General features: G+C 48.2%; 1 protein-coding gene and 1 pseudogene across 1 annotated transcript; both read right to left on the bottom strand.

Annotated features, from left to right (window-relative positions):
• Positions 1–5,214: 5,214 nt before the first annotated feature.
• Positions 5,215–5,930, bottom strand: LOC147957517 (uncharacterized; annotated as a pseudogene).
• A 5,026-nt stretch (positions 5,931–10,956) lies between these two features.
• LOC147957516 (uncharacterized) lies at positions 10,957–15,665 on the bottom strand. Its single transcript, XM_087531725.1, has 5 exons — positions 13,544–15,665; positions 12,704–12,836; positions 12,430–12,589; positions 12,207–12,345; positions 10,957–11,609 (listed from the first exon to the last, which is right to left on the bottom strand). Exons 1-5 carry the CDS (start codon positions 15,663–15,665, stop codon positions 10,957–10,959), a joined length of 3,207 nt encoding a protein of 1,068 aa, XP_087387851.1.
• Between the last annotated feature and the right edge of the window lie 341 nt (positions 15,666–16,006).

Here is a 16,006-nt window from a genome sequence, read left to right as displayed (position 1 = left end):
ATGCCAACATTTTGTTGCTATTTTGAAAAATATTCAGAACTTGAAAAATTTCCCATATTTTCAAAAAAATTATTGTTTTTCAGAATTGTTTGAGATTTCTAAAATCAAAATGGAATTTTATAAAATGCTCCAAATTCAAAAAATATTCTTGTTTCAGTGAAAATTTCACAATTCAAAATAATGTTAAAAGGTACACATTTACGAAAATCTTACGAATTTTCAACACATGTTCCCGTGCTAAAAAAATGCTCACAAATTCAAATAATGGTCATGTTTTTATAAAAAATTGGTGTTTTAATAAATGTTTGTGAATTTCAAAATATTTACATGTTTCAAATTTGTAGCCGTTTATCTACAATTCAAAATAATGTTAAAAGATACACATTTTCGAAAATGTGGTGTTTAATTTTCGCATTTATTCACAAGCTAAAAAAATAATGTTCCCATGCTAAATAATGTTAAAAGATACACATTTTCAACACATGTTCCCATGCTAAAAAAATTGTTCATGTTTTATAAAAAAATGTGGTGTTTTCAAAAAATATTTGTGAATTTTAAAAGATGTTCATGTTTCAAATTTTGTTTACGTTTTTTAAAAGTATATATAATTTTCAGAAAACTGTTCAGGATTTAGAAAATGGTTCATATTTCCTAATTAGGAAACTTCATACCTTAAAATCTCCTGGATTGAAAGGAAAAGTAGATTGAATAATTCATGGGCCTTCTCTGGCGTACGATGACGTAATAAAACTATTAAATGCCCTTGATCAATGAATGGAAAAGTAGCGGATTCGTTACTTCACACCCGGCGAAACCGAGAAGCTACATATTTCTTTTTCATGTGCACACAGGGTTTTGCTTGCACATATAATTCTCACTAATTTTAAATGCATGCTATTTTTTCTTCCGTTGCAACGCACGGGCATATGTGCTAGTAAGATAAACGTATCGCAAGTAGTATGATGATGGTTTCCTTTCAGACTACTGATAGGAAGAGTTTCCCTCCAAGATAAACGTATCGCAAGTAGTCTGATGATGGTTTCCTTTCAGACTACTGATAGGAAGAGTTTCCCTCCAAGAGTTTCCAAGAGTCTCCCTCGCCGCCACCAAAGGACGCGGCCGGGCAAAGCCTGGCCGGCGGCGGCGGTGGCGGGGCCTTTCGCCTTCTCGCGCAGGGCCTCCGCCACAGGGCGGCACGGCAGGGCCGGGACACCGCGATGGCGAGGGTCGCGGTGGTGTGACATCGGATCCCCACAACGGCGGCGCTCGGGGCCGGTGGCACACGACGGGCTTCGAAGTGGTGGATCATGCAGGCGAGGGGATGTCGGCGGTTCGGGATCCACCCTGATCTAGCGTCCGTCTTCAGCCTGCGGCACGGGCTGTGGGCAGCGATAGCCGGTGTCCTCTGCCATGGTGGAGGCAGCGGTGTGGTGGTGATCTTAGTGCTCTTCTCGCATCACAACAACCATCTGCATGATCATTCCTCCTCGATCTGGCCATCGACGTGTTTCCAGAATTGCTACCAGAGATCTTGCCCAACGATATCTGGGTCGGATAGATTCCGATCGTGCGCGTCCATATCAGCCTACGCAGTCTAGAAGGGCGCGACGCGAAGCTCTACTGTTTGTCGACACCATGGGACATGTCGGTATCTCGATTTCCATGGCATACACAGCGATGGAGAAAGTCATGGCGGCTGAGATCGGAAGATCAGTAAGGCGGGCGGGCCTTGGAGGCGATGGAGTCAGCCACGTGTTTGATAAATTTCAGAAGCAGCAGTGAAAGTGGGGGCGGCAACACTGGAGGATTTCATTTTTATGGTGCTCTTCGCGTGCTGAGTCGTGACTTTCAGGGTAAAAATCTAAGGTCTGGCCTTAATTGGTTGTGCATGGCGATGGCCTTGCTGAAGGTATTGTTTTGAGAGCTCGGACTTCTCCAGGGGAAAACCTAAGATCTTGGATGTGGCAACGACGGCGCTTGTGCACTGTTTCCTTCTTGAAGGCGTCGCTTTTGGAGACCTTTTATGTTTTCTGGGTGTTGTCATAGGTGGTGGTTTGTGTGCTGCTACTGAGAGGAGTTGATCACTATGGCGAGGCCTTTGTTTTTCCTCTCTATTCTGTTTTCTTTTCGGGTTGTGTGCATCTGGGATATCTTTGAGGCATCTTATTGGTGTAGAAGCTGGGTGTAATTGGTATCTTCATGATATTAATACATTCCCCTTCCAAAAATAATCAAAAAAACAATTAGTATATTTGCTTAACAGTGTTCGTCAGCTTAGTATTCTCCTCAGAAAATGACCATTCTCAGCACTTATCGATTTATTGATTTTTTATATGTTGGTCAATAACTTAGCACATGGATCAACCATGAGTTCACATGGTTGATACCCAAATTCCACACCATGATGGCGAAAAGCCATTTTATATTTTCGTAGATATTGTCCAACTCACAACGTACTTTTACGGGATCCTAGTAGCATGTATTTCATTTTCTTCATTGGTATTTAAAAGTGTCCGTCCAATGAATATGAACATGATTAACTTGTGTAGTTTCAGAAAACTTTAAATCAAGCGATGAAAATGATCATTTTTCATAACATGCAAGTGCCACAATATTCTTGCATCATTGCTTTTATACAATCTTTTGGTTAGCTTTTTTCAGTCTCCTTTTATGCTCATCAATTTGGGCCACGGAAAAGAAGTACATTATCCCGCCCGACCCCAAGGGGTAAGAAACAAAGTAGGCATACTATCATGCGAAATTGCAATAATCTGACTAACACGAACAAGATTATTCATGAGCATTATTCAGAGGGGTATCACAACATCGGTTATTCATGATCCACGAACAAGACCAAAATAAGTAACATACATAAGAATGTGAGACTACTCACTGCTCACTGATATGATTCTAGTTCGACCCACTTAAACAAACACAATTTTAAAGTTGATAATAGAACCGCAGTTTAACTAGCAAAACAACCACAAGCTTACATGATGCATTATCTTATTTGGCACAAGTAAAATAGGTTATTTCGTTCCATCATTGATCTTTTTTTTTGGAAATGGAAGTATACCCCCGGCCTCTGCATCATGATCTACAAAATATTTATTGACTGCTTACATTATTTCACCAACTTGTCCACTATTGGAGAACATCGAGATCATAGACATAATAATGCTTAGTAGCAACAACAACTGGAGACTGCACTTGCTTGCCTTTCCATGCAGAATAAAATTGTTGACCAATAAAGAAATCATTTATCCATAATTACAGATATTCACGTATGTGGAATACATGGACCACTCCATTTATATTTGGAAATTATATAACACTAGCAAGAGCAAGGGCATTCTTACTATTGTAGACCTACAATACATCTTCAAAAGTGACCACTACGTAAAAACCACGAAATAGCTAAACATATAAGGGAGGATGATTTGACACCCGGGACCAGGTGATCCCGAAATCTGGGCCGCCCAAAATAGTTGTTGGATCTGTGCTGTGTATTATTGAGTTAGGCTAGCAAATATGCCCGTGAGTTGCAACGGGAGATAAACTATCACATCATGCGGGTGTGGTAGATATTAAAAAAAGTTTGAATCAAATGCAAGGATGAGATAAGGACTTTTAAAATATGATTTGAAAAATTATGTCTGAGTAATATCATGATGAGATAAGGGACTTTTTAAAATCCATTTCCAAAACCAAAAATGTGATGGTCTCATCACGACTTGATTTCCTAAGTGGTCACAACATAATATTTTTTGGCTGGGCAAACTACATCGATGGACCCTGCCTAAGTTAGACTGATGAATGTTGTGTTACAATCTGTGGTACCAAAATAAACATAGTTGTCTATGGACGCAAAATAGACATTTAGTCATTTTCACATGGCTTACAAAAACTAACCCATAGCAAGTTGTGTCATTTTTTTTGCGCTCGGCGCTGTACAAAACATGAAACCCTTTATTTTACCCGATGCGGTGGACAAAATAAAGTTATAAAATGACATCTACAGATCCCCTAATAAAACTTCTACGTAAGCGACTATTCATTTTGTTCATTATTTACGGACCTATTCTACTTTTTGTGAACATTTCCTAAAAGTCCATGGACTTCTTTTTCAAATTCCCAACAATGTTTTGAATATTATATCATTTTCAAAAAATGATGAAAATTTTTTATTTCATGAAAAATTATTTGAAATCATGCCTTTTTTAGAATATGCAAACATTTTTTACAATTATGAACATCTTATGATTTTTTGTGATTTTTCGAATGTTTTTTGAATTGACAAAACACTTTATGAATTTTCAAAAAATGCACCTTTTTATCTATTGTTCATTGCAGTGCGCATATCATGACAAATCATGCCAGGTCCTAACTAACAAGTACTGCCATCGAAAAACACCGAGCCTAATTGGACTGTTGTCCGCTGCCAAACACAAGAAAGACACACACAGATTGGCTCCCAAACTCATTGCGGAATATCTAAAACCGTTCTAAACTCATCTCACATACTAAAACACCTGAAATCCCAAAGTAACAAAAAGCACATGCAAACCAACTATAGATCTTAAAGAGTACCGAACTAACGGGGAGTTCTTTTTTCCACATTCACATCCATACATATGTTTTAGCAAAAAGCACATGCAAACCCACATCCGTCACCAAACACTGTGGCCATGGCTAACGCATTTGAAGGTGTTGACAAAGTTCCCCTCCTTGATAGCATTGGACACCTTGTTGAACAGCTCATGTGCCTAATCTAGTGTTTTCTGCTTCTCTCCCCCCTTCTCATCACCTGCCTCCGCACTAGGGATTGATGGCAGGTGATCATGATGCTTGCCTCGGGGCACAGGGGTGTAGAAGCTGACAACTGGAATCAAATTACAGAAGCCACGATTATCACACACCTTATTCACCCACTCCGACTATAGCTCGATTGTGAACAGGCCGACAGCCGTGTTAACAAAAATGATATTTGCTCCATCGGCAAAGCCTAGCACTTGCACTCTGTCTGCATCCTCAAGAGCACCAATTTCAGCACCCACTGTGCATCAGTGCGATCATTCGTCTACCTTGACCAGAATTTTAGATGCTGATCCAGGGCTTTGCAAACCCGCAGTTCACCATCCTCCGACAGCACCAGGTTAAAACTATCCTTTCTAGATCGGTTTGGTGTGCCGGATACTGCCAAGGCGTGCCTTGCTAGATCAGGAAAATATATCCTGCTAGATCATACTTCAGAATCAACCCATCGTCCGACAGGAAGTAAAGCAGAGACTTCCCAACAAACACGCTGGAATAGTATGTAAGGGCCATGTCGAAGTTGCCGCGCATCGAGGCCAGCTCACCCCAGGCGGCCGTCTCCGATGAGTATACGCACGCGGATGTGAGAAAGTTCTCGTCAACAGTGTCTTGCTGGAGGATGTCGGTGTGCACGATTGCACGAAGACCAAGTGGAAAGGACCCCCGAGGCAGTCACGGTGGACGTCGCACCCGTCGGTTGCGCAGAACACGGCAGCGGTCGAGCAAAGCCTCACCAATGCTATGGGAACCCTCACACGCTGGCGGGCGCCAGTGGCTGGCTCCCACAGGAGGAGCTCCTGGGTACATACCCCTGTCCTCGGAGAGGAAGAGGGCGCGGCCGTGGCGGCAGTCGAGGGCCCGCCAGGGGCGGTGGTGGGCACGAAACTGGGGATACGGTCGTCGTCCCAGCTGTGGAGGAACCCGAGCACCGGGGGCACCCAATGAAGCTCGTGCAGGCGGCGGCGGAAGCTGCGGTCGGAGAAGGCGAGGGACCAGGTGGTGCAGACGAGGGATGCGCGGAGGAGTCGGGTCGAGTCGTTCGGCGGGATGCGGAGGAGGATCACCTCGAAGAGCTCGTCCGGTAGCGCCGGCACCGGCCGCGCCACTGCTGCCATAGAGCATCTCCAGCCGGCCCCCCTAAAAAGCCCCCTAGGAGCACTTTTTCAGTGCCTGCGCACAAAAAAAGTTCCAGTCATGCCTTCACGACCTCACTTTTCACCGAATTAGTGCAAAAATACGGCCGGCGAGACCAAGCGAAACCCACAATCCCGGGGGCAGCTGGGAGGCACCGGCGCTTTTTTCTTCGCCTCTCTGGCCCACTGTCGGCGACTTTCCCAGGACGGCCCCACCACGTTCTCTCTCTCCCACGTTCTCTCTCTCGCTTTATCTCTTTCTCTCATCCTCTTCCTGCTAGTGCTCCCGATCCATCGCGCCGCCTTTCCTTTGTCGTCTGCTCCGCCCCGGTGCTAGCTGCGGCCTCGCAGCCGGCCTCCCCTGCCGCCTGTTGCTCCGCTCCTCTCATGTGTCGCGCGTCTGGCTGCGCTGGCGCGGGCGTCCGCCTGGTCGCCGCTCTGGCTGGCCATTCCGCGCGTCCGGCCTCCGACCACGCCCCGCAAGTGGTACGAGAGCATATGCTTGGCCGGCTACGCTACATGCATGCCTCGTACCCTGGTGCTTGGCCGCGTGCATGGCCACATGCGTACGCGCATGTTTCATGGCTGGCCGCTGGGCCGAGCTCGCGTGGCCACGCCTTCCGCCCTCGCCGTACACGCATGTTTCATGGCTGACCGCTGGGCCGAGCTCGCGTGGCCGCGCCTCCGCGCCTTCCGCCCTCGCTGCGCACGGCTCTCCCCCCAGGCGCGCCGCCGTGCTGGCCTGCCTCCGCTCAGCGAGCCCCTGCTCCGCCTCCACGCTTCCCCCGGCCTCGCTCGTCCCGCTGGCGAGGTCTACGACCTGCCCGCCGCGAGCCCGCCCGTGCCCACGGTGCCCACGAGCTCCGCCATGGTTTGCCGGCACGCCGCGCCCCGCGCAGCCCCGGGCGAGGTTCCATGCAGGGGAGGTCATCGTGGACGAGCGACAACTCGACGGCACAGGCGACGGGCTCGGGCCGGCCTCGTCGCCGCCCACCAGCTCGCACGTGGCTCGTGGGAGGCACAACGAGTGGGGAATTTTTGCCCCCAGGTCAAAAATTTCGCCGGCAGCCCCCTAGGCGGCGAAAAATATGCCGTCTCTCTAACCATCCAACCACATGTTGGTTCGCAAATGTTGCTTTGCTTTTGTGGACTATTTCCTATTTAACTCTTTGGTTTCATTCAAGGCCTTTTTTGATTCAAAATGCAAACCTGGCCATATAGAGGTTGGCAAGGCACGCAAATAAAAGGGTCAAGCTGACCTTCGGCCCGAACAAGTCTGATCTCCGAAACCAGGCCTTAAGGCCAGGCACGACACAACCCTTTTACACTTTCTATATATTTTTACATCTGTATATATTTATTTTCTAAAAAAATGATATTTCTAAAAAAATATTTTTATTTTTTCTTACTTCTCGAGATTTTTCTATATTTTTCCTTAATTTTCATACTAAATCGGGTTAGAAGGTCGAAACACAACGTGGGCTGCCAGTCCCTGACTCCATATAGTTGTTACAATAATTCGAGGCACATCATGGATCCGTCAAGGAAAAATAATCACACAAGCACGATCATGACATTGAGATATGTTAATGAGTTTCATTAATATGACAACATCCACAGAGCATGATTATGGACGCACCTTCCCATGTACCCTATCACATGATACTATTGTTGATAAGCCCACCGAGATCGTCACACATTGCTTCTATCACCATGCCATGGCCTGTCTGGCCACCCCTACCACGGGCACACGAACCATCCTTCTGGTGATCTCTATCTTAGCCTAGAACTTATATCTAGTCTATTTGGCTACTCGCGATGACATTATATGATAGTCCCAAGTTACACGTATCCGACTCAAACACCTAAGTATCTACAACTTACGAGTCCAATTGTAACACAATTAGTACACATATTCAACACATGTTTTAATACTCCACCTTGATGAATATGTCTTGGCTACTCGCGATGACATTATATGATAGTCCTGAGTTACACGTATCCGACTCAAACACCTAAGTATCTACAACTTACGAATCCAATTGTAACACAATTAGTACACATATTCAACACATGTTTTAATACTCCACCTTGACGAATATGTCTTGGCCTTCTTGAAGCCTTCATGTGTGTCGGGTTACAAATGAGGGGTTGGCCCAAGTATACGAATGGCACATCTTAAGCCCATAGACCATCCAGGACTCTGCCCAATAGACCATGGGCCATGGACCATAATCATCAACCCATCAAAAATAAGGAGGGCAGCTTAGGAACGCACAAAGACCCTACAGTCAGATACTGAGGCAGTCGACATGCGACAACCGGTAGCCAACAATAGGCTAGGGAGGAGAAGGAAGCAGTCGACTAGAACATTAGTCGATGGCTACCTAGGATACCTCTCGCCCATGATGCCTGAAATGATGGCAGTTACCCAATGATGGTATAATTCAGTTAAATATGACAGCTACCAGTTGTAAATGACATGGAGCAGTCAGCCACCCATGTTGCCATGAACAACATTAATACTAGCCCATAATGTACCCCCTCCTAGCACACTCTATATAACACGGGAGCGGAGCTCCATGCTGATGGTTGAACATCCACACATTGTACATCAGCGCAGCTGCCACCATCCCCACCCCTCTTCTTCTCGTCCCCGTCGTCTTCCTCCCACCCCTCCTCAATAATTCTCCTTTTCTTGCTTCTTCCAGAGGGGCGCAACCGCTGCTCACACCACTAAAGGAGCAATGCGCGCAGGGGAAGTTGCAGGCCAAGGTGCGCTCGCCAGCCCCGCCCGCTGACCGGAGGATCAAGGCTCACCCTCTCAGTGCGCGTAGGGAGGGTGGCGGGATGTGGTGTGGTCGCTAGCGGGTCAAGGGTTGTTGTGATCCAAGGCCCAACATAGTGGGGATTCGAATTTAGTGACATTGTTATCCATCAACCACAACATTTAAGTGAAGCTTGCGAAAAAGATTTTGGCCGTAGGAATAATCACTTCAAGTTGGTATGTCGAAAGGATGCAAAATAATTTACATGTCTTCCCATCTTCTATTGTGTTAGTAATCTTCATTGACCTGTGTCGTACCGTTGATTGTAATCATAGTATAGTTATATTGTTGCTTCACGGTGCTTTCCATCAAGATGTTTGCTATATGCTCATCTCGTGCAATTTAATTTTTATCTAATTACCTAATTGTCTTTTCTTCGGTGTTGTCTAGTGATGGACGAGCTTCTAATGGTCCACTAGCTAGGAGAAAAGTAATCTCACACAAATATGAGCCAGGTAACCATGATCTGCTCGTGGCAAATATGATTATTTTTGTGCACTTGGGGAATATTTTTTTTCAGATGTTGCTTATCCCTTTGTACCGAAGAACATGCATTATTGAATCCAAAGGTAGCTATAAAATTGCATTTTAATCTACAATGAAGGTGGACATGGTATAACAGATTGTGTGTTGATTATTATTCTTTATCGCAATTTATAAATTATCCTTAGAACTAATCTTTACCTAATATTAAAGGACGGAGGCTTTCATAGTTCTCCATACGTCACCTCTTTGTATCCATTGATTTTATATTAACCATCAAGATTAATGGCTGAGATTTAAAATTAGATCTGTAAAAAAAAGCAGTTTGGACACGTAGGTGAAAGGAAAGAAAATCCAATTCCTACACTGATTCCACCATGGGCTTAGCAGATTTGTCCTGACCCGCACACATATATCTCTCCTTGCCTTTTGGACTATGATGTGTGTATTAAATTAAATTAAATTAAAACCCGGCCAAAAACAAAACGAATACAAAGCGTACTGCAAGCCGCTTCTCTCCATCCCCAGGCCATCGTGGATCTTGCACTGCTGTAGTTGGCCGTTGTGGTGGCCATGGCAGGCTTGCCAACCACCGTTGGAGCCCACATCCCCTAGCTTGACAGGATTGCCAGTCACCTTTCCGAGGTTCTCGCCATGGCCCCTACCGACAGCCGGTCGGCAGCCGTCCATCATGATGTTGTCATCGCCATCCTGCTTGCCGAGAGTCCATCACGTCCGCCCTGTTACCAGAAAAACCCAAGGTCGGGGGAGGCGGCGCTGCAGGGGCAACAGCTGCTGCAAGAGGCCGTGGCGTCTCTATCGTGTGGCCATGCAGCGTACATGACCAAACCACCACCGGAGCCCACATCTCCTAGCTCGACAGGATCGCGAGCCGCCTATCCGAGGTTCTTGCCACGGCCCTATACCGGCAGCCGCTCGCCTGCCGCCGCTGGACCCGCTTGCGCAGGGGGATTCCATTGTGATGTTGTTGTCGTCATCCTGCTTGCGGAGAGTCCATCACATCGGCCTTGTTGCCAAGGAAAATCCAAGGTCGTTAGAGGCGGCGCTGCAGGAGCAGCTGCTGACGTAAGAGGAGGCCATGTTGTCCCTGTCGTGCGGCCATGCAGCGTACGTACAAGACGAACCGACGCACTGCAGCGCAAGATTGGCAACGCCAGGTGATGGCATGAGCGGTAATGGTGCAACACGCCACCGGGAAGTCAGAGCAACGCGTAGCCAGATAGATCAACGTGGGGACCCGGCGAGCATGACCAACGGAGTTGCAGCGGGCGTGAGTGCGTGACAATGGTCATCCTATGAAGCGATGGTCTTATGCATTTCAACATCGTTCGACTAGAAATTCTTAATTCTTTTTGCGGCTTAACTTGTGAGGGACGAGATGTGGAAGTGGCTAGTAGGATCGATCTATTACAACTCTCCGAAGTAGTAGCTGATACAGATCGAATTACAGGGTATGAATGTTCTAGCGATATGAACTAGGTCAGGTAGCCGCCGCCGCCGGGTTTGGGTGATCCACTGGATGCCTTTGCTGGAGAGCGAGATGCGCTTAAGTAGTGGAGGTAGACTTGGGCTGGGTGGTCTTCCATTCCGGGCCGAAGTATCTGCTGTTGGGCTTGTGGGCGCGGCTGGGCCGCGCCGGGTCAGTCTGGGCCGCAACTGCTGGTGGGGTTGTGTCATCAGGGGCGCTGACATCCCCCTTCTTTGCGTGAGGCTTGTCCCCAAGCCTCTGCCTGCGGGAAACGGTGCTGGAGCGCTTCCTTGTCCTCCCACGTGTGCCCGAGACCAGCGCCTGGCGACCACTCCACTTGTACTTGCTCGCACATCGTCCCGTGTTTCTTGCGCCAACGAGTTTGCAGAATCTTGACAGGAATAGCGAGATCATCAGTACAAAGAGGAAGCTCAGACAGAACTTGCGTACCAGGAAGAAGTGCTTTGCGGAGCTGCGAGACGTGGAAGACAGGATGCACAGTTGCTTGCGGTGGTAATTGAATCTTGTAAGCCACTTCATTGATGCGCTGAATGATCGGAAATGGACCATAATACTTGAAAGCTAACTTGTGATTTGCTCGTGGAGCAACCGATGATTGAAGTTGTAGCTTCAGGAAAACTTGCTCTCCCACTTCAAATGTGCGCTCGGATCTTCGCTTATCAGCTTGCATCTTCATGCATTGCCTTGCTCGGTTGAGGTGTTGCTGTATCAGTTCTTGCATCACAGATCGCTCCTCCAGCCATGCTTGGAGCGATGGTACTGAGCAAGAATCAGTAGCTGACAGACCCCATTGACGTGGCTCATGGCCAAACATAGCCTTGAAAGGGCTCATACCAATAGCTGAATGTAGAGATGTGTTGTACCAGAATTGAGCAAGAGGTGTCCAAAAACTCCAGTGTTTCGGACACGCGTGCGTGAAACAGCGGAGGAAGGTCTGGAGACATTGGTTAACCCTCTCCGTTTGTCCGTCAGTTTGAGGATGGTTGGCTGTGCTCAAGCGGAGTTCTGTCCCTGCATACTTGAAAAGCTCTTGCCAAAAATGGCTTGTAAACACTGGGTCACGATCCGAGACTATAGCTTGAGGGAACCCATGGATCTTGTATATCTGACTCATGTAAATTTTAGCTACTTTGGCAGCAGTGTATGGATGCGCTAAGGGCAAGAAATGGGCAAACCTTGTTCTTTTGTCCACTATAACCCAAAGGCAATTGTAAGTGCCTGATTGCGGCAGACCACTAATAAAGTCCATCGATATCAGCTCCTACGGTTGAGAAGGAATTGTCAGAGGTAGCAAAAGCCCCGGTGACGCCGAGCGATCTGGTTTGGCTTGCTGACAAGTGGTGCAACATTTGATGTACTGTGAAACATGCGCTTTCATCTTGGGCCATGCAAAGAGACGTCGCACTCGAGAATAAGTTGCGGGGAATCCCGAATGACCTCCAAGTGCACTGTCATGAAAAGCTCGAATGATGCGCTGCTGTAACTCCGTGGATCCGCCCAACCATATACGATCTCTGAATCGTATAATTCCTTGCTGCAGAGAGAAGCGCTCTTTTGGATCCTTGCGAATAGCCAACTGTTCCAATAAACGAAGTGCTTGAGGATACGAATTATAACTGGCGAGAAGTTCGTCCAGCCATGCTGGCTGACATGAGGTTACTGCCGTCAGAATTTTGACAGGCCGTGCCCGGGATAATGCATCCTCGACACTATTTTCAGATCCTTTGCGGTACCGAATTTGGTAGCGCAAACCCAGCAATTTCGTGAAAGCCTTCTGTTGCCAGGGCGTAGTCAGCCTCTGCTCCTCCAAATGCACCAAACTGCGCTGATCCGTGAGGATAATGAATTCAGCATGCTGAAGATATGGCCTCCATTGTTCCACTGCCACTAAGATCGCCAAGTACTCTTTTTCATAAGTAGATAACCCACGGTACCTTGGTGAAAGGGCCTTGCTGATGAAGGCTATTGGATGGCCTTGTTGCTGCAGAACAGCCCCAATTCCTGACTCACTGGCATCTGTCTCAACTGTGAACTGCTGATTGAAATTAGGCAAGGCGAGAACTAGAGCTGAAACAAGTTGTTGTTGCAAGGGTCTGAAGGCTGTTTCCGTGGTGGGTGTCCAGACGAAGGGCACCCCTTTCTTGAGCAGGTTAAAGAGCGGCCGGGCGATGATCCCAAAGTTCTTGACAAAACGGCGATAGTAGCCGGCCAAACCCAAGAAACTCGCACTGCCTTGACATATGTGGGCACTGCCCAGTTGGACACTGCCTTGATCTTCACTGGATCCGTGGCCACTCCAGCAGGGCTGATCACATGACCCAGGTAAGAGATTTGCTGCTGACCGAATGCACATTTGGATAATTTCACTTTCCAGCTGTCGCGACGCAGAAGAGTAAGCACTTCTCGGAGTTTTTGCACGTGCTCACGAAGAGTTTTACTGTGTACCAAGATGTCGTCGAAGAAACAAAGCACTCCCTTGCGATACACAGGTTTCAAAGTACCGTTCATAGCGCCATTGAAAGTGCCAGGTCCTCCAGCCAACCCAAACGACAGAACCTTGAATTCGTAATGGCCCGAGTGCGTTTGGAAGGCAGTTTTGTACTCTTCGCCTTCGGCCAAACGGATCTGATGGTACCCCGCACGCAGATCTAGCTTTGTGAACCAACATGATCCAAACAGCTCGTCCAACAGCTCTTCTATGACAGGTACCGGGTATTTGGCAACATTGGTCAAGGCATTGAGGTGCCTATAGTCGACACATAGTCGCCAAGTACCGTCCTTCTTCTTCACAAGTATCACCGGAGAGGAAAAGGCACTCGTGCTTGGTTGTATGATCCCAGCTTTGAGTAGTTCTTCCACTTGCTTTTCAATTTCATCCTTGTGATCCGGCTTGTGACGGTAAGGTCGAATGTTAACGGGTTGTGCTCCTGGAATCAACGGGATACGATGGTCGCAAGCTCTATGAGGTGGCAGTCCTTGTGGTTCTCCAAACACCTCTGAGAATTCAGACAACAGTTGCTGAATAGGTTCTGGTACAGGTTGTTGCTGTTCCTCCCCCATGGTGACTGAGCAGATTTGAACAATATGTGAGACCGCTCCTTGTTTACAGAGTGCTTGCAATTGAACACTGTTGATGGTCAGACAAGTGGATGATGACGCCTCATGGCCTTTGAGAACCACAACTCTATCAGCCGACTGAAACTCCAGAGTTTTGGCTCGCCAATCTAATGTCATAGGACTGTGAGCTTCCAGCCAATCCATTCCCAAAATCGCGTCATAAGTGCCCAAAGCGAGTATCTTCATATCTGTAGCAAACTCCTGCCCTTGTGAAAACCGCGCACATTGGCGCACCACTGAAGTGCAAAAGAGTTCACCTCCATCAGCCACCTTAACCCGAAAAGGTGTGCTTAATGGCTGCACTCCTATGAGTTGCTTGGCGAGCTCTTGGTTGACAAAAGACGTTGAGCTGCCCGAATCCACCAGCATCAAAACCTCATGACCCTGTATCCATGCCTGAAGCTGAAATGCTTTGGCTGACACACCCCCGGTCAGAGCAGTGCGTGAGATGGCACAAACTGTTTCTGATGCTGTTTCAGCTGATCCAGGTTCATCATCCCCGCAGACTGTGTTGATGCCGAACAACTCCAATAGTTCCTCGACTACGTGCAATTGTACTGACGTGGGGCAGACATGTTCACGGCCCCAACATTCACCACACTTGAAACAGAGCCCCCGCACGCGTCGATAATCGCGGAGGGCTTTAACCTTGGCGAGATCCGAGCGTGGTTCGCTCTGACGCCCTCCGTCTGCTCGGGCTCCTTCCACGCCGCGCCGATCGGTAGCCGTTGCTGGTGTAGGTAGCCGATGCGGTGGAGGAGGTAGCGGCAACGGCGTAGGGCCACATGATGGGATATCAGGTGGTCGCGACGAAGACGCTTGCCGTGCATCGCCGAACGCCCCGTGGATGACCTCTTCCTGGAGCAAGGCAAGGGAGCACGCCGTATCCAAGTCGGGTGGTCGCTGCACCAAGACCACCGTCCGGATGTCCGCCCGTAACCCTTCCACAAAATGGGTGAGGAAATAATAAGGATGAATTGAATCTGAATAAGAGCTTATATTGTTGATGATGGATTCGAACTGCTCAATATAATCAGTAACGGTAGATGTTTGTCTTATGGTGTAAAACTGGCGAATGAGCAACTGGTGCCGATCGCGACCGAAACGAGTGCAAAGCAAGGCAGTAAAAGACTCCCAATCGAACTGTGAAATTTTTTCCTGAATAGTTTGCAACCACACGGACGCTGCTCCAGAGAAATTGAGCGAGGCAATGGGCACCCAAAACGACTGGTGTATGCCAAACATGTCAAAGTACTGCTCGCACAAGACCTTCCAGAGGCGTGGGTTGTCCCCAGCGAACACGGGAAACACAATCGAAGGGTGAGCCTGGCCCAATCCCGTGAGTAACTGACTAGCATGCGTGAAGGGCGAAGAAATGGTAAACTGAGGACTGTGAGTGATCTGACCGTTGTTCGGGAGCGGCGGCGGGGTCATGAAAGACGCCGCCAATGGCTCCCGTTGTTGATTGGCAACGCCGTGGTCATCAGACCCATGGAGAAGATCCGCCGCGCCAGCTGCGGAGTCCGGAAGGGCTCCGAGCGTCGCAGGTTGCTGCAGAGGTGCGGTGCCCGAGTGGTTGTCGCCGCCCTCCTTCGGTAGCACGGGCCGCGCTTGTTGGAGAACCGCCACCGCGTCGCTCAGATCCGCGACCCGGCTCTCCAGATCGGGGCGCCAAGAGAGGAGATCATCGATCTTCACGTTGGTCACCTTGCTAGCCGCCGTGTTCGCCTCGAGAGTGGCATCGAGCTTGTCCGAAAACGCTTTGATGGCCGGATCCATCGAAGCGAGTTGTTGCCTGGCCAGATGCGAGCTCCGGGTATGGATAAATTACGCCAGATTGAACGCGAGGAAGAGGTGGTGGATGTCTCTGATACCAGATGTGAGGGACGAGATGTGGAAGTGGTTAGTAGGATCGATCTATTACAACTCTCCGAAGTAGTAGCTGATACAGATTGAATTACAGGGTATGAATGTTCTAGCGATATGAACTAGGTCAGGTAGCCGCCGCCGCCGGGTTCGGGTGATCCACTGGATGCCTTTGCTGGAGAGCGAGATGCGCTTAAGTAGTGGAGGTAGACTTGGGCTGGGTGGTCTTCCATTCCGGGCCGAAGTATCTGCTG

This window comes from Triticum urartu, chromosome 7A, assembly GCF_056163025.1.
Source record: "Triticum urartu cultivar PI428250 chromosome 7A, HENAU_Tu73, whole genome shotgun sequence".
Lineage (NCBI taxonomy): Eukaryota > Viridiplantae > Streptophyta > Magnoliopsida > Poales > Poaceae > Triticum > Triticum urartu.
The sequence above is the reverse complement of the archived record's forward strand: the minus strand, read 5'-3'. Positions and strand labels throughout refer to the sequence as shown.